This window comes from Dama dama, chromosome 18, assembly GCF_033118175.1.
Source record: "Dama dama isolate Ldn47 chromosome 18, ASM3311817v1, whole genome shotgun sequence".
Lineage (NCBI taxonomy): Eukaryota > Metazoa > Chordata > Mammalia > Artiodactyla > Cervidae > Dama > Dama dama.
In genome coordinates, this window is record NC_083698.1 from 110,766,633 (window position 1) to 110,785,202 (window position 18,570).

The window sequence follows — 18,570 nt, forward strand, 5'->3', positions numbered from 1 at the left end:
GTATTTGTCTTTTTCTGACTTCCTTCGCTTAATATGATAATCCCCAGGTCCATCCATGTAACTGCAAATGGCGTTATTTCACTCTTTTTTGTGGCTGAGTAATATTCCACTTTGTGTATTTACCACATCTTTATCCATCACCTGTTCATGGACATTTAGGTTGCTTTCATGTCTTGGCTGTTGTGAATTGTGCTGCTATTAACATAGGGGTGTGTGTATCTTTTCAAGTTATAGTTTTTTTCTGGATCATATGGCAACTCTATTTTTCATTTTTGAAGGAATCTCCATACTGTTTTCCATAATGGCTGCACCAATTTACATTCCCACCAACAGTGCAAGAGGGTTCCCTTTTCTCCACATCCTTACCACATTTATTCTTGTAGACTTTTTAATGATGGTCATGCGGACAGGTGTGAGGTGGCACCTCACTGTAGCTTTGATTTGCATTGCTCTAACAAACAGCGATGATGAGCATGTGGTCATGTGCCTTTTGGCCATATGTAGGTCTGGTCATAGCAAAAACCCTCTTCCAACAACACAAAAGAAGACTTTACACATGGGCATGACCAGATGGTTGACACCGAAATCAGATTGATTATATTCTTTGCAGCCAAAGATGGAGAAGCTCTATACAGTCAGCAAAACCAAGACCGGGAGCTGACTGTAGCTCAGATCATGAACTCCTTATTGCTAAATTCAGACTTCAACTGAAGAAAGTGGAGAAAAGCACTAGACCATTCAGGTATGACCTAAATCAAATCCCTTGTGACATACAGTGGAAATGAGAAATAGATTTAAGGGACTAGATCTGATAGACAGAAAGCCTGATGAACTATGGATGGAGGTACGTGACATTGTACAGGAGACAGGGATCAAGACCATCCCCAAGAAAACAAATGCAAAAAGGCAAAATGGCTGTCTGAGGAGGCCTTACAGATAGCTGTGAAAAGAAGGGAAGCGAAAAGCAAAGGAGAAAAGGAAAGATATTCCCATTTGAATGCAGAGTTCCAGAGAATAGCAAGGACAGATAAGAAAGCCTTCCTCACCGATCAGTGCAAAGAAATAGAGGAAAACAATAGAATGGGAAAGACTAGAGATCTCTTCAAGAAAATTAAAGATACCAAGGGAACGTTTCATGCAAAGATGGGCTCAATAAAGGACAGAAATGGTATGGACCTAACAGAAGCAGAAGATATTAAGAAGAGGTGGCAAGAATACACAGAAGAACTGTACAAAAAAGATCTTCACGACCCAGATAATCATGATGGTGTGATCATTCACCTAGAGCCAGACATCCTGGAATGTGAAGTCAAGTGGGCCTTAGGAAGCATCACTACGAACAAAGCTAGTAGAGGTGATGGAATTCCAATTGAGCTATTTCAAATCCTGAAAGATAACGCTGTGGAAGTGCTGCACTCAATATGCCAACAAATTTGGAAAACTCAGCAGTGGCCACAGGACTGGAAAAAGTCAGTTTTCATTTCAATCCCAAAGAAAGGCAATGCCAAAGAATGCTCAAACTACTGCACAATTGTACTCATCTCACACGCTAGTAAAGTAATGCTTAAAATTCTCCAAGCCAGGCTTCAGTAATACATGAACCGTAAACTTCCAGATGTTCAAGCTGGTTTTAGAAAAGGCAGAGGAACCAGAGATCAAATTGCCAACATCTGCTGGATCATTGAAAAAGCAAGAGAGTTCTAGAAAAACATCTATTTCTGCTTTATTGACTATGCCAAAGCCTTTGACTGTGTGGATCACAATAAACTGTGGAAAATTCTGAAAGAAATGGGAATACCAGACCACCTGACCTGCCTCTTGAGAAACCTGTATGCAGGTCAGGAAGCAACAGTTAGAACTGGACATGGACCAAGAGACTGGTTCCAAATAGGAAAAGGAGTACGTCAAGGCTGTATATTGTCACCCTGCTTATTTAACTTCTATGCAGAGTACGTCATGAGAAACGCTGGGCTGGAAGAAGCACAAGCTGGAATCAAGATTGCTGGGAGAAATATCAATAACCTCAGATATGCAGATGACACCACCCTTATGGCAGAAAGTGAAGAAGAACTAAAGAGCCTCTTGATTAAAGTGAAAGAGGAGAGTGAAAAAGTTGGCTTAAAGCTCAACATTCAGAAGACTAAGATCATGGCATCTGGTCCCATCACTTCATGGCAAATAGATGGGGAAACAGTGGAAACAATGGCTGACTTTATTTTTCTGGGCTCCAGAATCACTGCAGGTGGTGATTGCAGCCATGAAATTACTCTTTGGAAGGAAAGTTATGACCAACCTAGACATAATATTAAAAAGCAGAGACATTACTTTGCCAACAAAGGTCCATCTAGTCAAGGCTATGGTTTTTCCAATGGTCATGTATGGGTGTGAGAGTTGGACTATGAAGAAAGCTGAGCACCAAAGAGTTGATGCTTTTGAACTATGGTGTTGGAGAAGACTCTTGAGAATCCCTTGGACTGCAAGGAGATCCACCCAGTCCATCCTAAGGGAGATAAGTCCTAGGTGTTCATTGGAAGGGCTGACACTGAAGCTGAAACTCCAATACATTGGCCACCTGATGTGAAGAGCTGACTCATTGGAAAAGACCCTGATGCTGGGAAAGATTGAGGGCAGGAGGAGAAGGGGATGACAGAGGATGAGATGGTTGGATGGAGAGGAGTTTGGGTAGACTCCGGGAGTTGGTGATGGACTGGGAGGCCTGGTGTGCTGCGGTTCATGGGGTTGCTAAAAGTCGGACACGACTGAGCGACTGAACCGAACTAAACTGAGGTCTTCCTTGGAGAAATGTCTATTTAGTTTTCTGCCCATTTTTGATTGGGTGGTTTTTCTGTTGTTGGTTTGTATGAGCTGTTTGTGTATTTTGGATACTAAGCTCTTGTTGGTCACATCATTTGCAAGTATTTTCTCCCAGTCTGTGTGTTGTCTTTTTGTTTTGTTAATGGTTTCCTTTGCTGTGTGAAAGTTTGTAAGTTTGGTTAGGTCCCATTTATATATTTTTGCTGTTATTTCTCTTATCTTGGGGGAAAATGAAAGTGAAAGTCTCTCAGTCATGTCTGACTCTTTGTGACCCCATGGACTATACAGTCCATGGAATTCTCTAGGCCAGAATAGTGGAGTGGGTTCCATTCCCTTCTCCAGGGGAATCTTCCAAACCCAGGGATTGAACCCAGGTCTCCTGCAATGCAGGTGGATTCTTTACCAGCTGAGCCCTCGGGGAAGCCTGTTTACTGACCTACAAAAACACTGGTACAATTTCTGTCAGATAAGTTTTGCCTTTGTTCTCTTCTAGGAGTTTTATGGTATCATATCTTATATTTAAGTCTTAAGGCCATTTTGAGTTTATTTTTGTGTATAGTGTTCTAACTTCATTGGTTTACATGTGGCTGTCCAGCTTCACCCCACTTGCTGAAGAGACTGCCTTTGCCCACTGTATATTCTTGGCTCCTTTGTCGAAGGTTCATTGATCATAGGTGTGTTGATTTATTTCTGGACTCTCTGTTTTGTTCCATTGATCCATATGTCTGTTTTCATGCCAATACCATGCTGTTGGAAACTTGTTTTTACTGCTGCATGGTGTAAGGTAGAACCTCCGAGAAGGTAAACAAATGTGTTTATTCTGAAGGAGGAGTTCACTCAGACGCCCAGACGGGAACACTGGCTGTGAACACAGAGGGCGTCCACACTGCCACCCCACCCGCAGAGAATCCCCTGAGCCGAGGGTGCCTGAGAGTCCTAGACCCTCAGGCCGCGGGGCCCCTCTTACTTTGGAAAAGCCCTGCGTGCGTGAATCGTGCCCCCTCTCCCGTCCCCCGCCCCTCCGCTGTCATCAGCGGAAACAGCAGTAACACCTCTGCCCTGGTTTCCAGGAGCATTGCCGGGTCTGCTCACCTACACCCCACCGTAGCCCCCGAGGAATGACCCCATCTCACAGAGAAGAAAGTGGAAGAGCTCAGAAAGGTTGAGCGTCTCACCCGAAGGCGATCCAGCCTGGTCGTGGGGCTCTTGGCATTTCATCCGTGTCTGATCCGGAGGCGCGTTCTCTCCTACTCAGAAGGGCGCCGAGTTAGGGCGTTGCTGCGCGCTGTAACTTCACCCGAGAGCACACGACGTGTGTTGTCACACTGCCTGGGTGTCTGCCCCTAGAGACCAGGGCTCGGAGGAGCAGGAGCAAGGAGAAGCACGTGGTGATGTGGGAAGAAGGGGGTGGAAAGGTCAGGTCCCCCCGGCCCTGCAGAGCGGCAGCCCCGCGTGGCACCGTGGGGTGTTCGTGGGGCCTTCTCTGAGCATCAGACCTTCTGGACGAGGTGGGCACCAGGCCGAGAGGCACCCAGACTATCACCCTGACCAGGCCAGGCCCCTTTAGCTTGGCTCACACAGCCCACACTGGCCCTTGGATGTGGGGGGGGGAAAGGCCGGGTGGGCTCTCTCCTCGTGCAGACGCCGCCCCCTTCCTCCAGGGGGCAGCGGGGAGCTCCGGTTTGCTGACTGCTGTCCTCTCCTCTGAGACTGCCCACCCTTTCCAGGGGGAAGCATGGGAATTCCGATTCAGGGAGTGCATCTGGGGAGGCAGTAAGAGCGTGAAGGCTTGGCACCAGGTCATGAGCAGAACAGAGGTCACCTTGAACCTAGACTCTGCCCGTCAGGCTTGATGCCTGGAGCAGCTGCAGTGAGGGCTTCTCCTCCCCTACCTCCTCCCCTTCCTCCTTCCTCTCCTCTCCTTGTATTTAAAACTAATCTTCCTGTGTGGTTTTATTTAATACTTGTGTTTGTCATCATGTATATTAGAATAGGGGACTTCCAAGGTATCTCAGTGGTAAAGAACCCACCTGCCGATACAGGAGACGTGGAGACTCAGGTCCCATCCCTGGGTAGGGAAGATCCCCTGGAGGAGGGAATGGCAACCCACTCCAGTATTCCTGCCTGGAGAATCCCATGGACAGAGGAGCCTGGTGGGCTACAGTCCATGGGGTCGCAGAGAGTCAGACACGACTGACTGACTGAGCGCACACTCACACATTAGAGGGTCCTTGTAGATGGGGTGGGTGGAAATGTCGTAAATATTTCAGAACAAGCCTCTCCTAGTCACTCAGTGAGTAGAGCTTCTCTGCCTGGAAACTTCTGTGTCCAGATCTTTCACAAGGAAAGGAACTTCCCATAGGTCATAGATATAGAAGCATCTTAAAATGAATGGTAAACATGTACTCAAGTGCTGGCCATTCAAGAAGGGTTTGTGTCTAGAAGGGTACCTGCCTAAAGGATTAAATTGTGTTATTTAAGATATACATAAAAATGATAACACAAATCTTTAAGTTCTGAATCAGTTTAAGATATCACAAACCCTAACCAATTAACAGTGGCAATTAGACTAGACTCTATTTTTTCATCCATCCACCCATCCATTTGTTCATTATTCAGTCAGTATGCATAGACATCTACAATGTGTCAGACCCTATTCTATGACTAGGAGTGTATCTTTTATTTGTATATTACCCACCATGCAAAGTACATACTTCATTCCACACTGATAATGCTATTTTTTTATGTCTTTCACCGTAAAATTTAGGAACCAAATAAGCAATTTTTTTTTTGCTTTTCTTTGCCAAATGCCTTTTTTGTTGGGAAGCTTTTCAATCCCCTGAACTCGCTTGGAAGATAAATGAGTAAACTTGGCTACATTAATTTACTTTTCAAAATTCAACATGATTTATGCCCTATTTTGTTTATTGCTCAAATAAGCAAAATCAGAATGGATGGTATGATTATTTTGAGATATAGGAAGTCCAGATAATTTTATTCTTCCTTAATCATTTTTTAACCAATTCATCTCAATCCTGGTGATGATTCATCAGAGATCTTACCATGGATTCTTTAAAATAAACAGTAAATAGAAAGGAAGACAGAAAAAGGGTAGACGACAGCAACCAATCCCCAAATAAATCCATAGCTTCATGCATTTTCTTTTTTATTCTCTCTCTCTGTATATCTCTCTCTCACACACACGCACGCACACACAGACTCACTCTTCATAATAACCCAGTCCATAATGGAAAATCATTTGATGACAGGGAACCAGGTCTTGGGCTCAAGGCAGAGAGATCTGCAAGTGGTCCCCGCGGCTGGAGGACCCGTGTGGAGCTGGCATCCAGCTTCTCTGATGGAGAAGCCTCCTCCACGGGAAGCCATATGAAAGCACAGCGAGACGTCCACAGACGAAGCTTCCTTGGTCTCCTCTCTGAGCGTCTTCCTGCTTTGTTCCTCAGTCAGTTGGAGACTTTTCTTTCCCTTTGACCAAAGCAGGAGATTAATCTTCAAACAAAAGTTAATCAGCTATGTGTCCTTGAGCAAATCACTCACTACTCAGGGCTTCAATTGCTCTGAGAAATGAAGCTTCTTGGGGCTGCAGTAACAAGTTACCACTCACCGAGTGGCTTAAAGCAACGGAAATTTATTCTTTCCCAGTTCTGAAAGTCAGTGGTGTGAAACCGGGGTGTCCGCGAGATCGTGCTCCCTCTGACACTTCTCGGGGGGACCCTTTCTCACCTCCTTGGGCCTTTGGAGGATGCACTCGGGCCCTGGCGCTCCTTGGCTTGTGGGAACATCACTCCGATCTCTGCCTCCATCGTCACATGGCCTTCTCCCTCTGTGTCTGTTCTGTACATCTCATCTTGTGAAGATGCCAGCTACCAGATTTCCGTCAGCCTCTCTCCTTTTCCAGAATGACTTTATTTTAATGTGGTGATGTCAGCCAAGAGCCTATGTAAAAATAAGGTCGGGACTCAGCATCTCCTCTGGGGGCCCAGAATTTGACCCACAACGCAGAGCTTTGGCTGCTTGACCTCTAAGAGGCCTGCAGCAGGTTCCTAGCCTGCATGACCACGCAGACTGTGGTACTACCACCTACCTAAGAAGTGAGGCAGAGAGGGCTCAGTTCACTAGTGTCAATGCTGAGGACTCGGGGGATAGCCCAGGGGAGATACCCTGTGTGCCGCCTGAGGGATGGAGGAGCCCTGGGCTGGGGTGTGATCTTGGCGCTCCTCAGAGTAGGAATTGAGATTGACCATGATTGTGAATGTTCAACTACCACACAGCTGCACTCATCTCACACGCTAGCAAGGTCATGCTGAAAATCCTCCAAGCCAGGCTTCAGCAATACGTGAACCGTGAACTTTCAGATGTTCAAGCTGGATTTAGAAAAGGCAGAGGAACCAGAGATCAAATTGCCAACATCTGTTGGATCATCAAAAAAGCAAGAGAGTTCCAGAAAAACATCTACTTTTGCTTTATTGACTGTTTGACTATTGACTATTTTATTGACTATTGCTTATTTGACAGTGTGGATCCCAACAAACTATGGATAACCCTTCAAGAGATGGGAATACCAGACCACCTGACCTGCCTCTTGAGAAATCTGTATGCAGGTCAGGAAGCAACAGTTAGAACCAGACATGAAACAATGGACTGGTTCCAAATCGGGAAAGGAGTACGTCAAGGTTGTATATTGTCACCCTGCTTATTTAACTTCTATTTGGAGTACATTATGCAAAACACAGGGCTGGATGAAGCACAAGCTAGAATCAAGATTGCCAGGAGAAACATCAGTAACCTCAGATATGCAGATGACATTACCCTTGTGGCAGAAAGCGAAGAGGAACTAAAGAGACTTGATGAAAGTGAAAGAGGAGAGTGAAAAAGCTGGCTTAAAATTCAACATTCAAAGAACTATGATCACGGCATATGGTCCCATTACTCCCTAGCAAATAGATGGGGAAACAGTGGAAACAGTGACAGCCTTTATTTTGGGGGGCTCCAAAATCACTGTGGATGGTGACTGAAATGAAATTAAAAGACACTTGCTCCTTGGAAAAAAGCTTTGACCAACCTAGACAGCATATTAAAAAGCAGAGACATTACTTTGCCAACAAAAGTCTATCTAGTGAAAGCCATGGTTTTTCCAGTGGTCATTTATGGATGTGAGAGTTGGACTATAAAGAAAGCTGAGCGCCAAAGAACTGATGTTTTTGAACTGTGGTGCTGGAGAAGACTCTTGAGAGTCCCTTGGACTGCAAGGAGATAAAACCAGTCAATCCTAAACAAAATCAACCCAAAATATTCATTGGAAGGGCAGATGCTGAAGCTGAAACTGCAATACTTGGCCACCTGATGCAAAGAGCCAACTCATTAGAAAAGACCCTGATGCTGGGAAAGATCGAAGGCAGGAGGAGAAGGGGACGACAGAGGATGGGATGGTTGGATGGCATCACCGACTCGGTGGACATGAGTTTGAACAAACTCCTGGAGATGGTGATGGACAGGGAGGCCTAGCATGCTGCAGTCCGTGGGGTCACAAAAAGTCGGATGCAGCTGAACAACAAAAATGACCATAACGAGATCACCAGGGTTGGGAGTGCAGTGGGAGGAGCAGGTGTGGCCAGTGGAGCCCAGGACACTCAGTTTTAAGGAGGAGGCAGAAGAAGAGCCCATAGAAGACGAGTTTGGCAAGTCAGTGGTGATGGGAGACCTTAAGAGCAGGCCAGCTTCACAGTGGGGTGGAAGCCACACTCCACTAGGTTGAGAACAGGGTGGAAAGTCAGAAAATGACCCCTGCGTGTGATCCACTTCATGAGGTTCCGGAGAAAAGACAAGGGGATGAATCATAAATGGACGAGATGTGTTGTGTTTGTTCTTGTGGTAGGCTTGTCTCGTATGTAGATGGGAAAGTGCCCCCTTGGAAAGAAGTAGCAATGAGGAGAGAGGAGAAGGATAGAAAGAGCAGATGGAGCCAGTCCTCAGGATGCTGGGGCTTCATGAGAGTTACTCCACTGCAGCCACTATGGAGAACTGTATGGAGGTTCCGAAAAAGGTAAAAATAGAGCTGTCATTTCCAGCAATCCCACTCCTGAGCATGTATCTGGACAAAAGTTATCATTCAGAAAGATACATTCACTCTGTGTTCAGCACTACGTACAGCAGCTGCGACATGGCAGTAAGCCAAATGTCCATCAGCAGACGCAGGAATAGAGACAACGTGTGTGGTGTACGTGTGTATACAGTGGGATAGCACTCAGCCATAAAGGACTGAAATAATGCCTTCTGCAGCAACACGGATGGGCCTGGAGATGATAATATCACACTAAGTGAAGTAAGTCAGACAGAAAACAAGCAGTACCGTATATGTCTCTTCTGTGTGACATCTAAAATATGACACAGGTGGACTTACCTACCAGACCGAAACAGATTCAGACACAGAGAACAGACTTGTGATTGCCAGAGGGGAGGGGCTTGGTGGGGGGAGGACTGGGAGTCTGGAATTAACAGATGCAGAGTATCACGTAAAGAATGAGTAAATAAGGTCTTCCTGTACAGCGCAGGGAACTGTATTCAATATCCTGTAATAAACCATAATGGGAAAGAATATGAAAAAGTGTATTTATATGTGTAACTTAATCTTTGCGGTACAGAAGAAGTTAGCACAGCATTGTAAATCAACTGCGTGTGTGCACGTGTGTGTGTGTGTGTGTGCGTGCGTGCGTGCTCAGGTGTGTCTGACTCTCTGCGACCCCGTGAACTGTAGCCCTCCAGGCTTCTCTGTCCATGGGATTTCTCAGGCAGGAATCCTGGAGTGGGTTGTCATTTCCTCCAGAGCAGCAGGTTCCTCCTGGAAGGTGACCAGGATCAGGCCTCTTCCCATCTGCCCCACAGGTGGGTCTCTGCTCGGAGCAGAGGAAGGGGGCAGCAGATAAAAGGGGATGTGAAGAGAGCAGGAGAGGTTGGAGTTGGTGCCGAGAGGGTGGCAAGCACCCAAGCGCTAGATGTAAGGACAGCGACAGGTGGGTTAGTCCCAGTGAGGGGAGAGACTCCGGTTGGCCGGTTGGCTCCATGCTTTTCTCTGCTGGTTCCAGGGGTCTGGGTGTGTCGGGGGGGAGGGGGTGGCTGGAAGAGATGCACTTTTAATGTGAAAGCAAAAGAATCTGACACAATCATGTGCAGATGCAAAAATACAGGTTTATTTTACAGAAACAGATGGGGAGGGTATGGTTGAGAGCTAACTTCTCTGTACCCAAGCTCCAGTCTAATACAGGAGTATAGGTCATGTGTTGGGTTGCTGAGTTCTGTAAATTTGTCCTTATAGCTGATATGTGGTTGGACCTTTTGTTAAAGTTACATAGAATTTGTGGTGCATAGTTGACTTGAATATTTACCTGTGTGTGTGTGTGTGTGCGTGCATGTGTGTGTCTGTGTGCACTCAGTTGCTCAGTTGTGCCCAATTCTTTGCGACCCCGTGGACTGTAGCCCTCCAGGCTCCTCTGCCCATGGAATTTTCCAGGCAAGAATACTGGAGTGGATTGCCATTTCCTACTCTAGGGGATTTACCAGTTTATCAGTGAGTAAATGGGCATTTATCAAGTATGTACTAGATAATGGGCTTCCCTGGTGGCTCAGTGGTTAAGAATCTGCCCGCAATGCAGGAGATGCAGGTTCAATCCCTGGGTCAGGAAGATCCCCTGGAGAAGGAAATGGCAACCCACTGCAGTATTCTTGCCTGGAGAATTCCACGGACAGAGGAGCCTGGGGGGCTACAGCCCACGGGGTCACAGAGAGTCAGACAAGACTGAGCGAGTAACACTCCACTTTCAAGTGCTGTGTGGCCTGCTGTCAGTATATACAGGAGCGTCTCCTGTTGAATCATGTGATCTGTGGTCACGTGTGATCAGCCCAGACGCATGATCTTGCATCAGGAAGCTGGAACCTGGGCGCTAGACTTCTGATCGCCAGCCTGAGGTTCTGCCTATAACTTTGTTGCCTCCAGGCTGTGGACTCTTGTCTGTCGTCTCTCGAGAGGGAGCAATGGTCTCCTGAGCACAGGGGAGCAGAGGTAATGAATCTGGATGCGTGTGTGTGGGTTGGTGCATTGGCCTGGTGCTCACCCCGCCTTCTGAGACACTTTATCTGCTGGAGACGTGATTTCCAGGCAGCGTTTATGGAAATTTTTACAGGAATTTACAGTTGTTAGATTAGAGACAAGTTCATCAGCTATTGTGAGTATCCTAGACGTATCCTAGGATATCATAATCGAACAAACTAATTTTCATTAATAAGTAAGGCTACTTCTTTCTGATCTCCTACCCTGTGGTCTGTGCTTCGAAAATTCTAAATAAACCCAGGACAGGTGAGCTCATTAGACCTTTAAACCTGCTAAAGTTCTTTTCCTTAGTGCCATGCATCCATCTGTAGTCCATCCATCTCATTTGTTTATTCAAATGCGGGTATTGAGTGCCGAGGCTGTGTTAAATACAGAAGTTAGATACAGTCATGTGTTAGATTCAGAAGTCATGGTTTTCCAATTCAGTATCAATATCACAGTATGTCAGGGTTGGGGTAATTCTCTAACTTTGCATTACATACTATAATAATTTTTATAACCAACCAGCTATAAGCTACTAAAATTCTTCAGAATAGTTTTAGCTTTTTATTTTGAAGTAATTTTAGATGAACAAAAGTTGCAAAAATAGTACAAAGAGTTCTCTTCTACACCTCACTCCACTTCTCCTGCTGTTAATGTATCAGTGTTTCATACCCACAGTGTTATTATCAGGAACAGAAGATTAATACTGGTACAGTGTTATTCACTCAATGGCTGACCTCATTTGCACTTGACCAGCTTTTCTATCACTGCCTTTTCTCTGTATCAGAATCCCACATTCTTGCGGGTAGTAATTCCCCTCAGTCCCCTCCAGGCTGTGACATGTCCTCCCTCTTCCCTTCTCTTTTGTGGAAGGAGAGGTCACTTTTGAAGATCACTGGCCGGCTGTTTGGCTGAGCGCCTCCATCTGGGTTTGTCTGAAGTTTTTTCATGACTGGAGAGAGGCGATGCATTCTTAGCAGAGATCCTGTTACCGACCCACCCCAGTTGGTTCCCAACAGCGGTCGTCCTGCCGTATGTGGAGCCAATAGAACGAGAAGGGGCTGAGCTCAGCAGCAGAGGGGAGCTTTGTCCTCTGATGGAAGGACGAGAAGGACGCTGAGGTGGGAGATCGGCCTTTAGACCACATGCTCTTCTGCCGGGTCGGGGCAGGGCTGCTTCATCAAGTGTGGTCAGGGGCAGGGGGCGGGGCTCTAGGGGCGGGGCTATCGGGGGCGGGGCTAACGAAGGGGCCGGGCTCTCACTCCAGATCGCAGTGCACAGCTCGGCGCCTTTGCACACGGCCTTCAAGTGCCACCGTCTTGAATCACAGAAATGTGTGCAGCATCTCTGCACACGCCCCTGAGGAGAGGGGGCGGAGCAGCGATTTCACACCAGAAACTCTGGTGGTCTGAACGGCCAAGGGCAGGGCCTCTTCACCTGGCCCCCTGTGAGTAAGTGAAATTATATGAAACACAAGGGAGCAAAACGGTTAGGTTTCTTTTATTACCCAGATTCTACGTTTATTCCCCAGGAATTGATAATGGGCTTTGCCAATGATGGGCTTCCCTGGCGGCTCAGCTGGTAAAGAATCCACCTGCAGTGCAGGAGACCTGGGTTCAATCCCTGGGATGGGAAGATCCCCTGGAGAAGGGAAAGGCTACCCGCTCCAGTCTTCTGGCCTGGAGAATTCCGTGGACTGTATAGTCCATGGGGTCGCAAAGAGTCGGACACGAAGAAGTGACTTTCACTTTCACCAGTTGACAATACTATATATATGAGGTTCTGTTTTTCTCAGTGAATCTTGCTGAACGGTCCTGATGTTGACTTGTTTTACCTCTGGTGATGCTGACCTTGATCTCTTGGTTAAGTTGCTGTCTGCCAGGTTTCTCCTTGTAAAGTTGCTATCTTCTCCTTTGGGGTGATAAGTATCTTGCAGGAGATACTTTGAGACTATGCAAATCATTTCTTTTCAGACTTTCCCTGCTAATTTTAGCATCCATCATGGATCTTGTCTGCAGCAGTCATCACTCTGCTGTTCCCCCAAGGGTGATGCTCTTTCCTTCTGCATTTATTGATTGGAATTCTGTTATGATGAAGAGCTGCTCCTCCCCCCCCCCCAGTTATGTATTTGATTCTTTATATTAGTAAGGATCATGAATATTTATTCTATGGGTCAAGTCAATATTATTGTTCATGATTTTGTTGCTCAGATTGTTCCAACTTTGGCCATGCAAGCTTTAGCTTCTGCCTTCTATTAACAAGCTCTATCTTTTTTGGGACTTTCCTTACTTTCTGGTCCATAAGATGTTCCAGACTCATCCTGCATTTTTGCTGTTCTAGCCTGCTTATGATTTCTTCTCCTGGGAGCCCTATTCTTTTTTAATTGGATGATGGTGCTCAGAGACCAGGATGAGGGTACTGGGTGGGCTCATCTTCTCCTGGGTGTCACTGAGTCTAGGCTTCTCCATAAACAGAGCAAGGGCATGTAGCTATGTGTACTAACCAGTAGATACACACATATCTGGATTTTGGATCTATCTGTATATGTGTGAGAGTATGTGTGTGTGTGTGTGGGTGAGAAATATCAGTGTAGTTTCAGTTTATGTTTCTCTAATTCGAATGTGTTTGAGTCCTTTTTAATACATTTTTCTGTATTTTTGTGAATTATCTCTTCATGTCTTTTTCTCATGTTTCTTTTTGTTTGTTCTTTTATAACCTTGATAGTTGAGAGTCCTTTATATAATAGTGATATTAGCCATTCATTTGTTATGAATATTTTCTCCCAGTTTGCCAGTATCTTTTGTTTGTGGTTTTTGTCATGCAGAAAATGTACTGTTATGTAAATTTACCGCACTTTTATTACTTCTGGGTTTTGAGTCAGCCTTAGAAAGCCTTTCCCTACAGCATGTTAGAGAGGAAAACACTTATGTTTATGAAAATACTTTGACATGTTAAAAGTGTACAGAGGTAGAGTTGGTTAAAAACCATCTGGAAGCTGGAATGTTAAGGCCCTTCTACCTGCCTGGGTGTCTGCCTCCTGGCTGACCGCTGTTGTCCTTGTCACTCTTATTAGCTCCTCATCATCCACCTTCAGGCTTCCCCTGGTTTCTCCACAATGCCTGAAACCCCTGGGGGCTTTGCAGACTATCCTGTCTCCCTTAACACGTTTTCGTCTGCAGTGTACTCTGTTTCATTCTTATAGTACTGTTAAGCATTTATTAATACCTTAGAATTTTCTGCTGATCGAAGCTCTGAATCAGCACATTCTTACCCATTTCACTCACCTCCCTTCCCTTCCTGCTTCATCTTGGTTCAGGCAGCTCCTAAAATTCAGCATCTGTGTTTTCCTAAGACCACTCAACCCTGGTCTCTCTAGACGAATGGGCACCTTCACAGCTGTGTCTTCTGCACAAGAAACGTTATTTTTGAGTGACAGGTGCTCCTCTGCAGAGCTTGGCCTGTTTGGCAGACATGTCTGAAAGAAACTCAGACTCCAGTCTTTCCTACATGGGTACACAGTGGTAGCTATAAAATATACTGAAATAGTTAATATTTACAAAAGTGTTAGGTTTTTTCCTTTTATTACTGTGACTTATTCACTAGGACCTTTATTTAAATACATAGACAAGATTTTTTTTTAAAGTGTGGCATTTTGCATATCAATAAATTAAGAATGAAAAATGTGAGGTTTAAAAGAAAAAAAAATCCTCCTCCTGGGCTTTCCCCCTTCTGTCCTCAGGTCTTGGTCCCTCTCTTCCTCACTCCCTCCTTCACCACTTCCTTCTTCCCCCACCCCACCCTTCTTCTGAATCAGCACAAACTAAGGGTGGACTCTGTCCCGAGGCTGCTGCTTGGGGAGGTCAGAATGACCCAGCATCGTGCTCAGGGGGAAGCCTGCCTGCCAGGAGAGCCAGAGATGGAGATGGAAGTTGTGGGGATTTATCCCTGCGGAGCTGCACGTTCCCATTTTTGACTATTAGGGGTATTTTAGAAATTGGTCTACACACCTCTCCACATGTTCTCTCTTGATGAATATTTACTATGGAAGTTAAGCAATGACCAGCCTATTTCAGTTTCATGTAAATTATATATATATATCAGAAGAAATCTAGTGGAGGCTGAATGAGATGTTTTAATTGAATAACACAAGCTCCTGAAAATGATTCAGTGGAAGAAAAACGAGTGAGCTACAGGTGGAAGATAATATTACATCATCTTGACTTCTTATTTCCCACCTCTTTCTTTGTTTTTTTCTTTCAGGGACCCTCAGAGCCTGGATCCACCGGAAGTCAGCAACGCTAAACTTCAGTATGCAGGATGGGGCCCCAAGGGTCAGCAGCTGGTAAGCACATCACTTTCAGTGACCACGTGTTCGCGTTGATGAAGTTTATGTTTTACAGACTGAGTGTATCTCCCTAGACTCAGAATCTGTGTTTGTGTGAATTACGTTTTGGAAAAGTACCCCAGGACATCTGCATGTGTAAATGACCAGCCGTCTGTTTTGCTAGAGAACTCTGTTGAGGTTGGAAGAGCATATGCCTTGGTTCTGGTGCCTGCTATCCTTAAAGCAGTCCCTGACTGGGCCACGTGTGTTGACTGTAGACTTAACCGTGAATCTGAGATGGACCTCATCAGAGGACAGCAGATGGGAATGGTCAGAATGGTGGAGTCATGAAATGCTCTTTGGTTCTGCTCGTGGAACTCTGGTTCTTTCCCCGGGAGGAAAAGAAAAGTAGATTTGCAGCTGCCGTGGACCTGGGCTCCCAGCGCACAGCGTCTGCAGAATGCCCAGAGCTGGTGGGGCCATCTCTGCTTTATGCCAGAAAGCTCCATGGATTCCCACTCGAATTGGCAAAACTAAGACGTTTTGAGAAACCCAATGTGTAGCAAAAAGGGGTCTGAACAAGTGGTTAAAACACATGGGTTCTAACCCTGGGAGTTCGTGAACTAGATGCCAGGCTGCTGTCGGCTAGCCCGGCTCCTGTGTGAATGATTGGGTGAGGTGACCACTCGGGTTCATCCCTAGCATTACTCCTGTCTAAAACCGGGTGATACATGTCAGTCCCATTAACAAGGTTGCATCACCCTTTCCTGAAAGCGCCTGCAGCTTGAAGATCAGGTGGCATGGTGGCTGACCATTTTCTTCTACATCTTTGAGCCGATTAATAAAGCTGCATTTTGTAAAACTCCTCCTAAAATAGCACAGAAAATGATCATTTTAAAAACCTTGGGGTGATATTCTGTTGAACAGGCTGCCTACTGTCTTAGGAATTAAAATGATCTTCCTTTCCCCAATAGTACAATTATTTTTTCTCGGTTGTGTGTTAATTCCATTGTCTCGAATTGATTTGAAGAAGCAGGAAGGTGTAGGCCACCGGCTGTGTTAGCTGTTACCCAAGTGTTCCCTGTGCTGCACACTTAGTGAGTGGAGGTTTCAAAAGGCACATTTAATGGATCTAAACCAGTGACAAGAGGGCAGGAAGGTGCCACGAGCTGACTCGCAGAATGACACACATCCATCAGTCAGTCACAGCCAGGAGAGAAGAGTCGTCTTTGCTCAAAGCCGCTAACGCTTGTGCAAGGAAAAAAATCACAATTCCATAGGAGACTGTAGAAGACTGAAGTGCTTAAGACTCAGGCCAGGTTGCACCGTGGTCAGGGCTGGGTTACGTGATTTTGGAAGTTATTACCCTCATCTCCTAAACAATAACCAGCAGCAGAACTAGGGTCAGCTTCTTTGAGAAAGCTCCCCCAGCCTCTCTGCTCACAGGGCCAGGCCGCCTCTCTAGGCACCCCAGTGTGACCACACAAACTCCTTTCACACACGAGTTCCTGCCCACACATCTCTCCCCGCTGGGGTGGTCCTTGGGGTAAGCCCCGAGCACTTTCCATCTGTGAATTCTGAGCATCTAGCTCCATGCCTGGCACTTGGGAAATAACTGTTGAGGTCAAAAGTCAATGCATGAATGGACAGGTGAATAATCAGCTGATATTCTTGTGGTTCTCAACCACTTAAATATAAAATAATTAGATGGAGGCAAATAGCTAGCATCTGTGTGTGAAAGAAAATAAGGGTAGTCACTCCATCACCTCCGACTCTTCTCAACCCCATGGACTGCAACCCGCCAGGCTTCTCTGTCCATGGGATTCTCCGAGCAAGAATAGTGGAGTGAGTTGCCATTTCCTCCTCTAGGGGATCTTCCCAACCCAGGGCTTGAACCCGGGTCTCCTGCATTGCAGGCAGATTCTTTACCACTGAGCCGCCAGGGAAGCGCTACGCATCTACATCTTCGTGTATATTTAGGATGTGACTGACAGTGAAGGAAGTTCAGCTTCCTCTCTGCTTCAGGGAAATGAAGGTTCGGTCAAGTACGATTGCTGATATTTGGCCTTAGTACCAGGTGTACTCATGTGCTCCTGGAATCTGAGACTTTAAACTTTTTTAACTTTGCTATTTTTCTTGTACTGAGTCTAGAAGGCAATACCTCTCAGCGCTGAGAAAACATCCTGTATGTTGGAGCAAGAGTCAGCAGCCTTTCCCGGAAGGCAGCGGTTGGTGAATGTTTAGGGGACCACATGCCCTCTTGTCTGTGCTCACCTGGGAAGGCCTGACCCCCGGGGCCGGATGCTCCTGGTGGGCACTCTTGGCAAAGACAATTCAAAACCCACAAGCAGGCCTTGCAAACACTCACAGATCTCTCGTTGCTGTTTTATTTTTAAAAGTAAATATTGCTCCCCAGAGGAAATCTACTCTAATTATAATGAGTCAGAGTGAAATGAGTACTTGTCCTCCGGGAGCAGAGAACACAGCTGCAGTGAAAGTTCACCAAGGCCTTTCCGGGCACCGCCTCCTCCCCGTGTGGCCAGATCCCCGCGATGCCTCTGGGCTGCGGACCCCTGAACCACAGGAAGGTGGCCCGGGCCGGGCCACCAGGAGGGGCTCAGAGGGAGGCTCAGGGCCTCTGATCACAGGCTCTTGCCTTTTAGGGTAAATTTCATTTGACCTTCAGATCGCATCATAGGTGGTGAGCACGGCCGGACCGGCCCCTGCGCTGCAAGAGGACAGAACCTTGACCTCGGGGAGGCGTCCGTTCTGCCCGAAAGTCGCTGCTGAAGCGGTGCCAGTCTGTGGTCTTTGTTCTTCCTGAGGGATAACCGGGTGGTTCCCAGAACTTGGCATTATCTGCCAAAAGCCTCGAGATGGGAAAATGGATTTGGCTGGATTAAGCAAGATTAACTGAGAAAAGACGCTCAGCATTGAACAGCTGTCCCCCAGCTTCCTCTTCCTCCCATTGTTCTTCTTTTTAAACATTTGTTTAGGTTTGACAGAAAAACAACAAGATTCTGTAAAGCAATTATCCTTCAATTAAAAAATAAATTTGTTAGATATATATTTATTCCCTTATTTATCTGGCTATGTCGAGACGTTGTTGCAGCACGAGGGATCTTTTCTCGCAGCTCACGATTCTCTAGTTGTGGCGGAAGCCCAGTATGCGTGGCGTGCAAGCTTTGTTGCTCCGTGGCACATGGGATCTTGGTTCCCTGACTAGGGATTGAACCTGAGTCCCCTACATTGCAAGGCAGATTCTTAACCACTGGACCACCAGGGAAGTCCCTCCTCCCTCTTTTTCAGTCAGTATATGTAGTGA

The 18,570-nt window shown here is 46.2% G+C and overlaps 1 protein-coding gene across 2 annotated transcripts in view; it reads left to right on the forward strand.

Moving 5' to 3' along the window:
- DPP6 (dipeptidyl peptidase like 6) overlaps nt 1-18,570 on the forward strand; it is a 795,051-nt gene that overhangs the window by 608,731 nt on the left and 167,750 nt on the right. For both annotated transcript variants that reach the window (XM_061166191.1, XM_061166192.1), the window contains exon 7: nt 15,182-15,263. In XM_061166191.1, the coding sequence (XP_061022174.1) occupies nt 15,182-15,263 (82 nt within the window). The remainder of the gene's footprint in view (nt 1-15,181; nt 15,264-18,570) is intronic.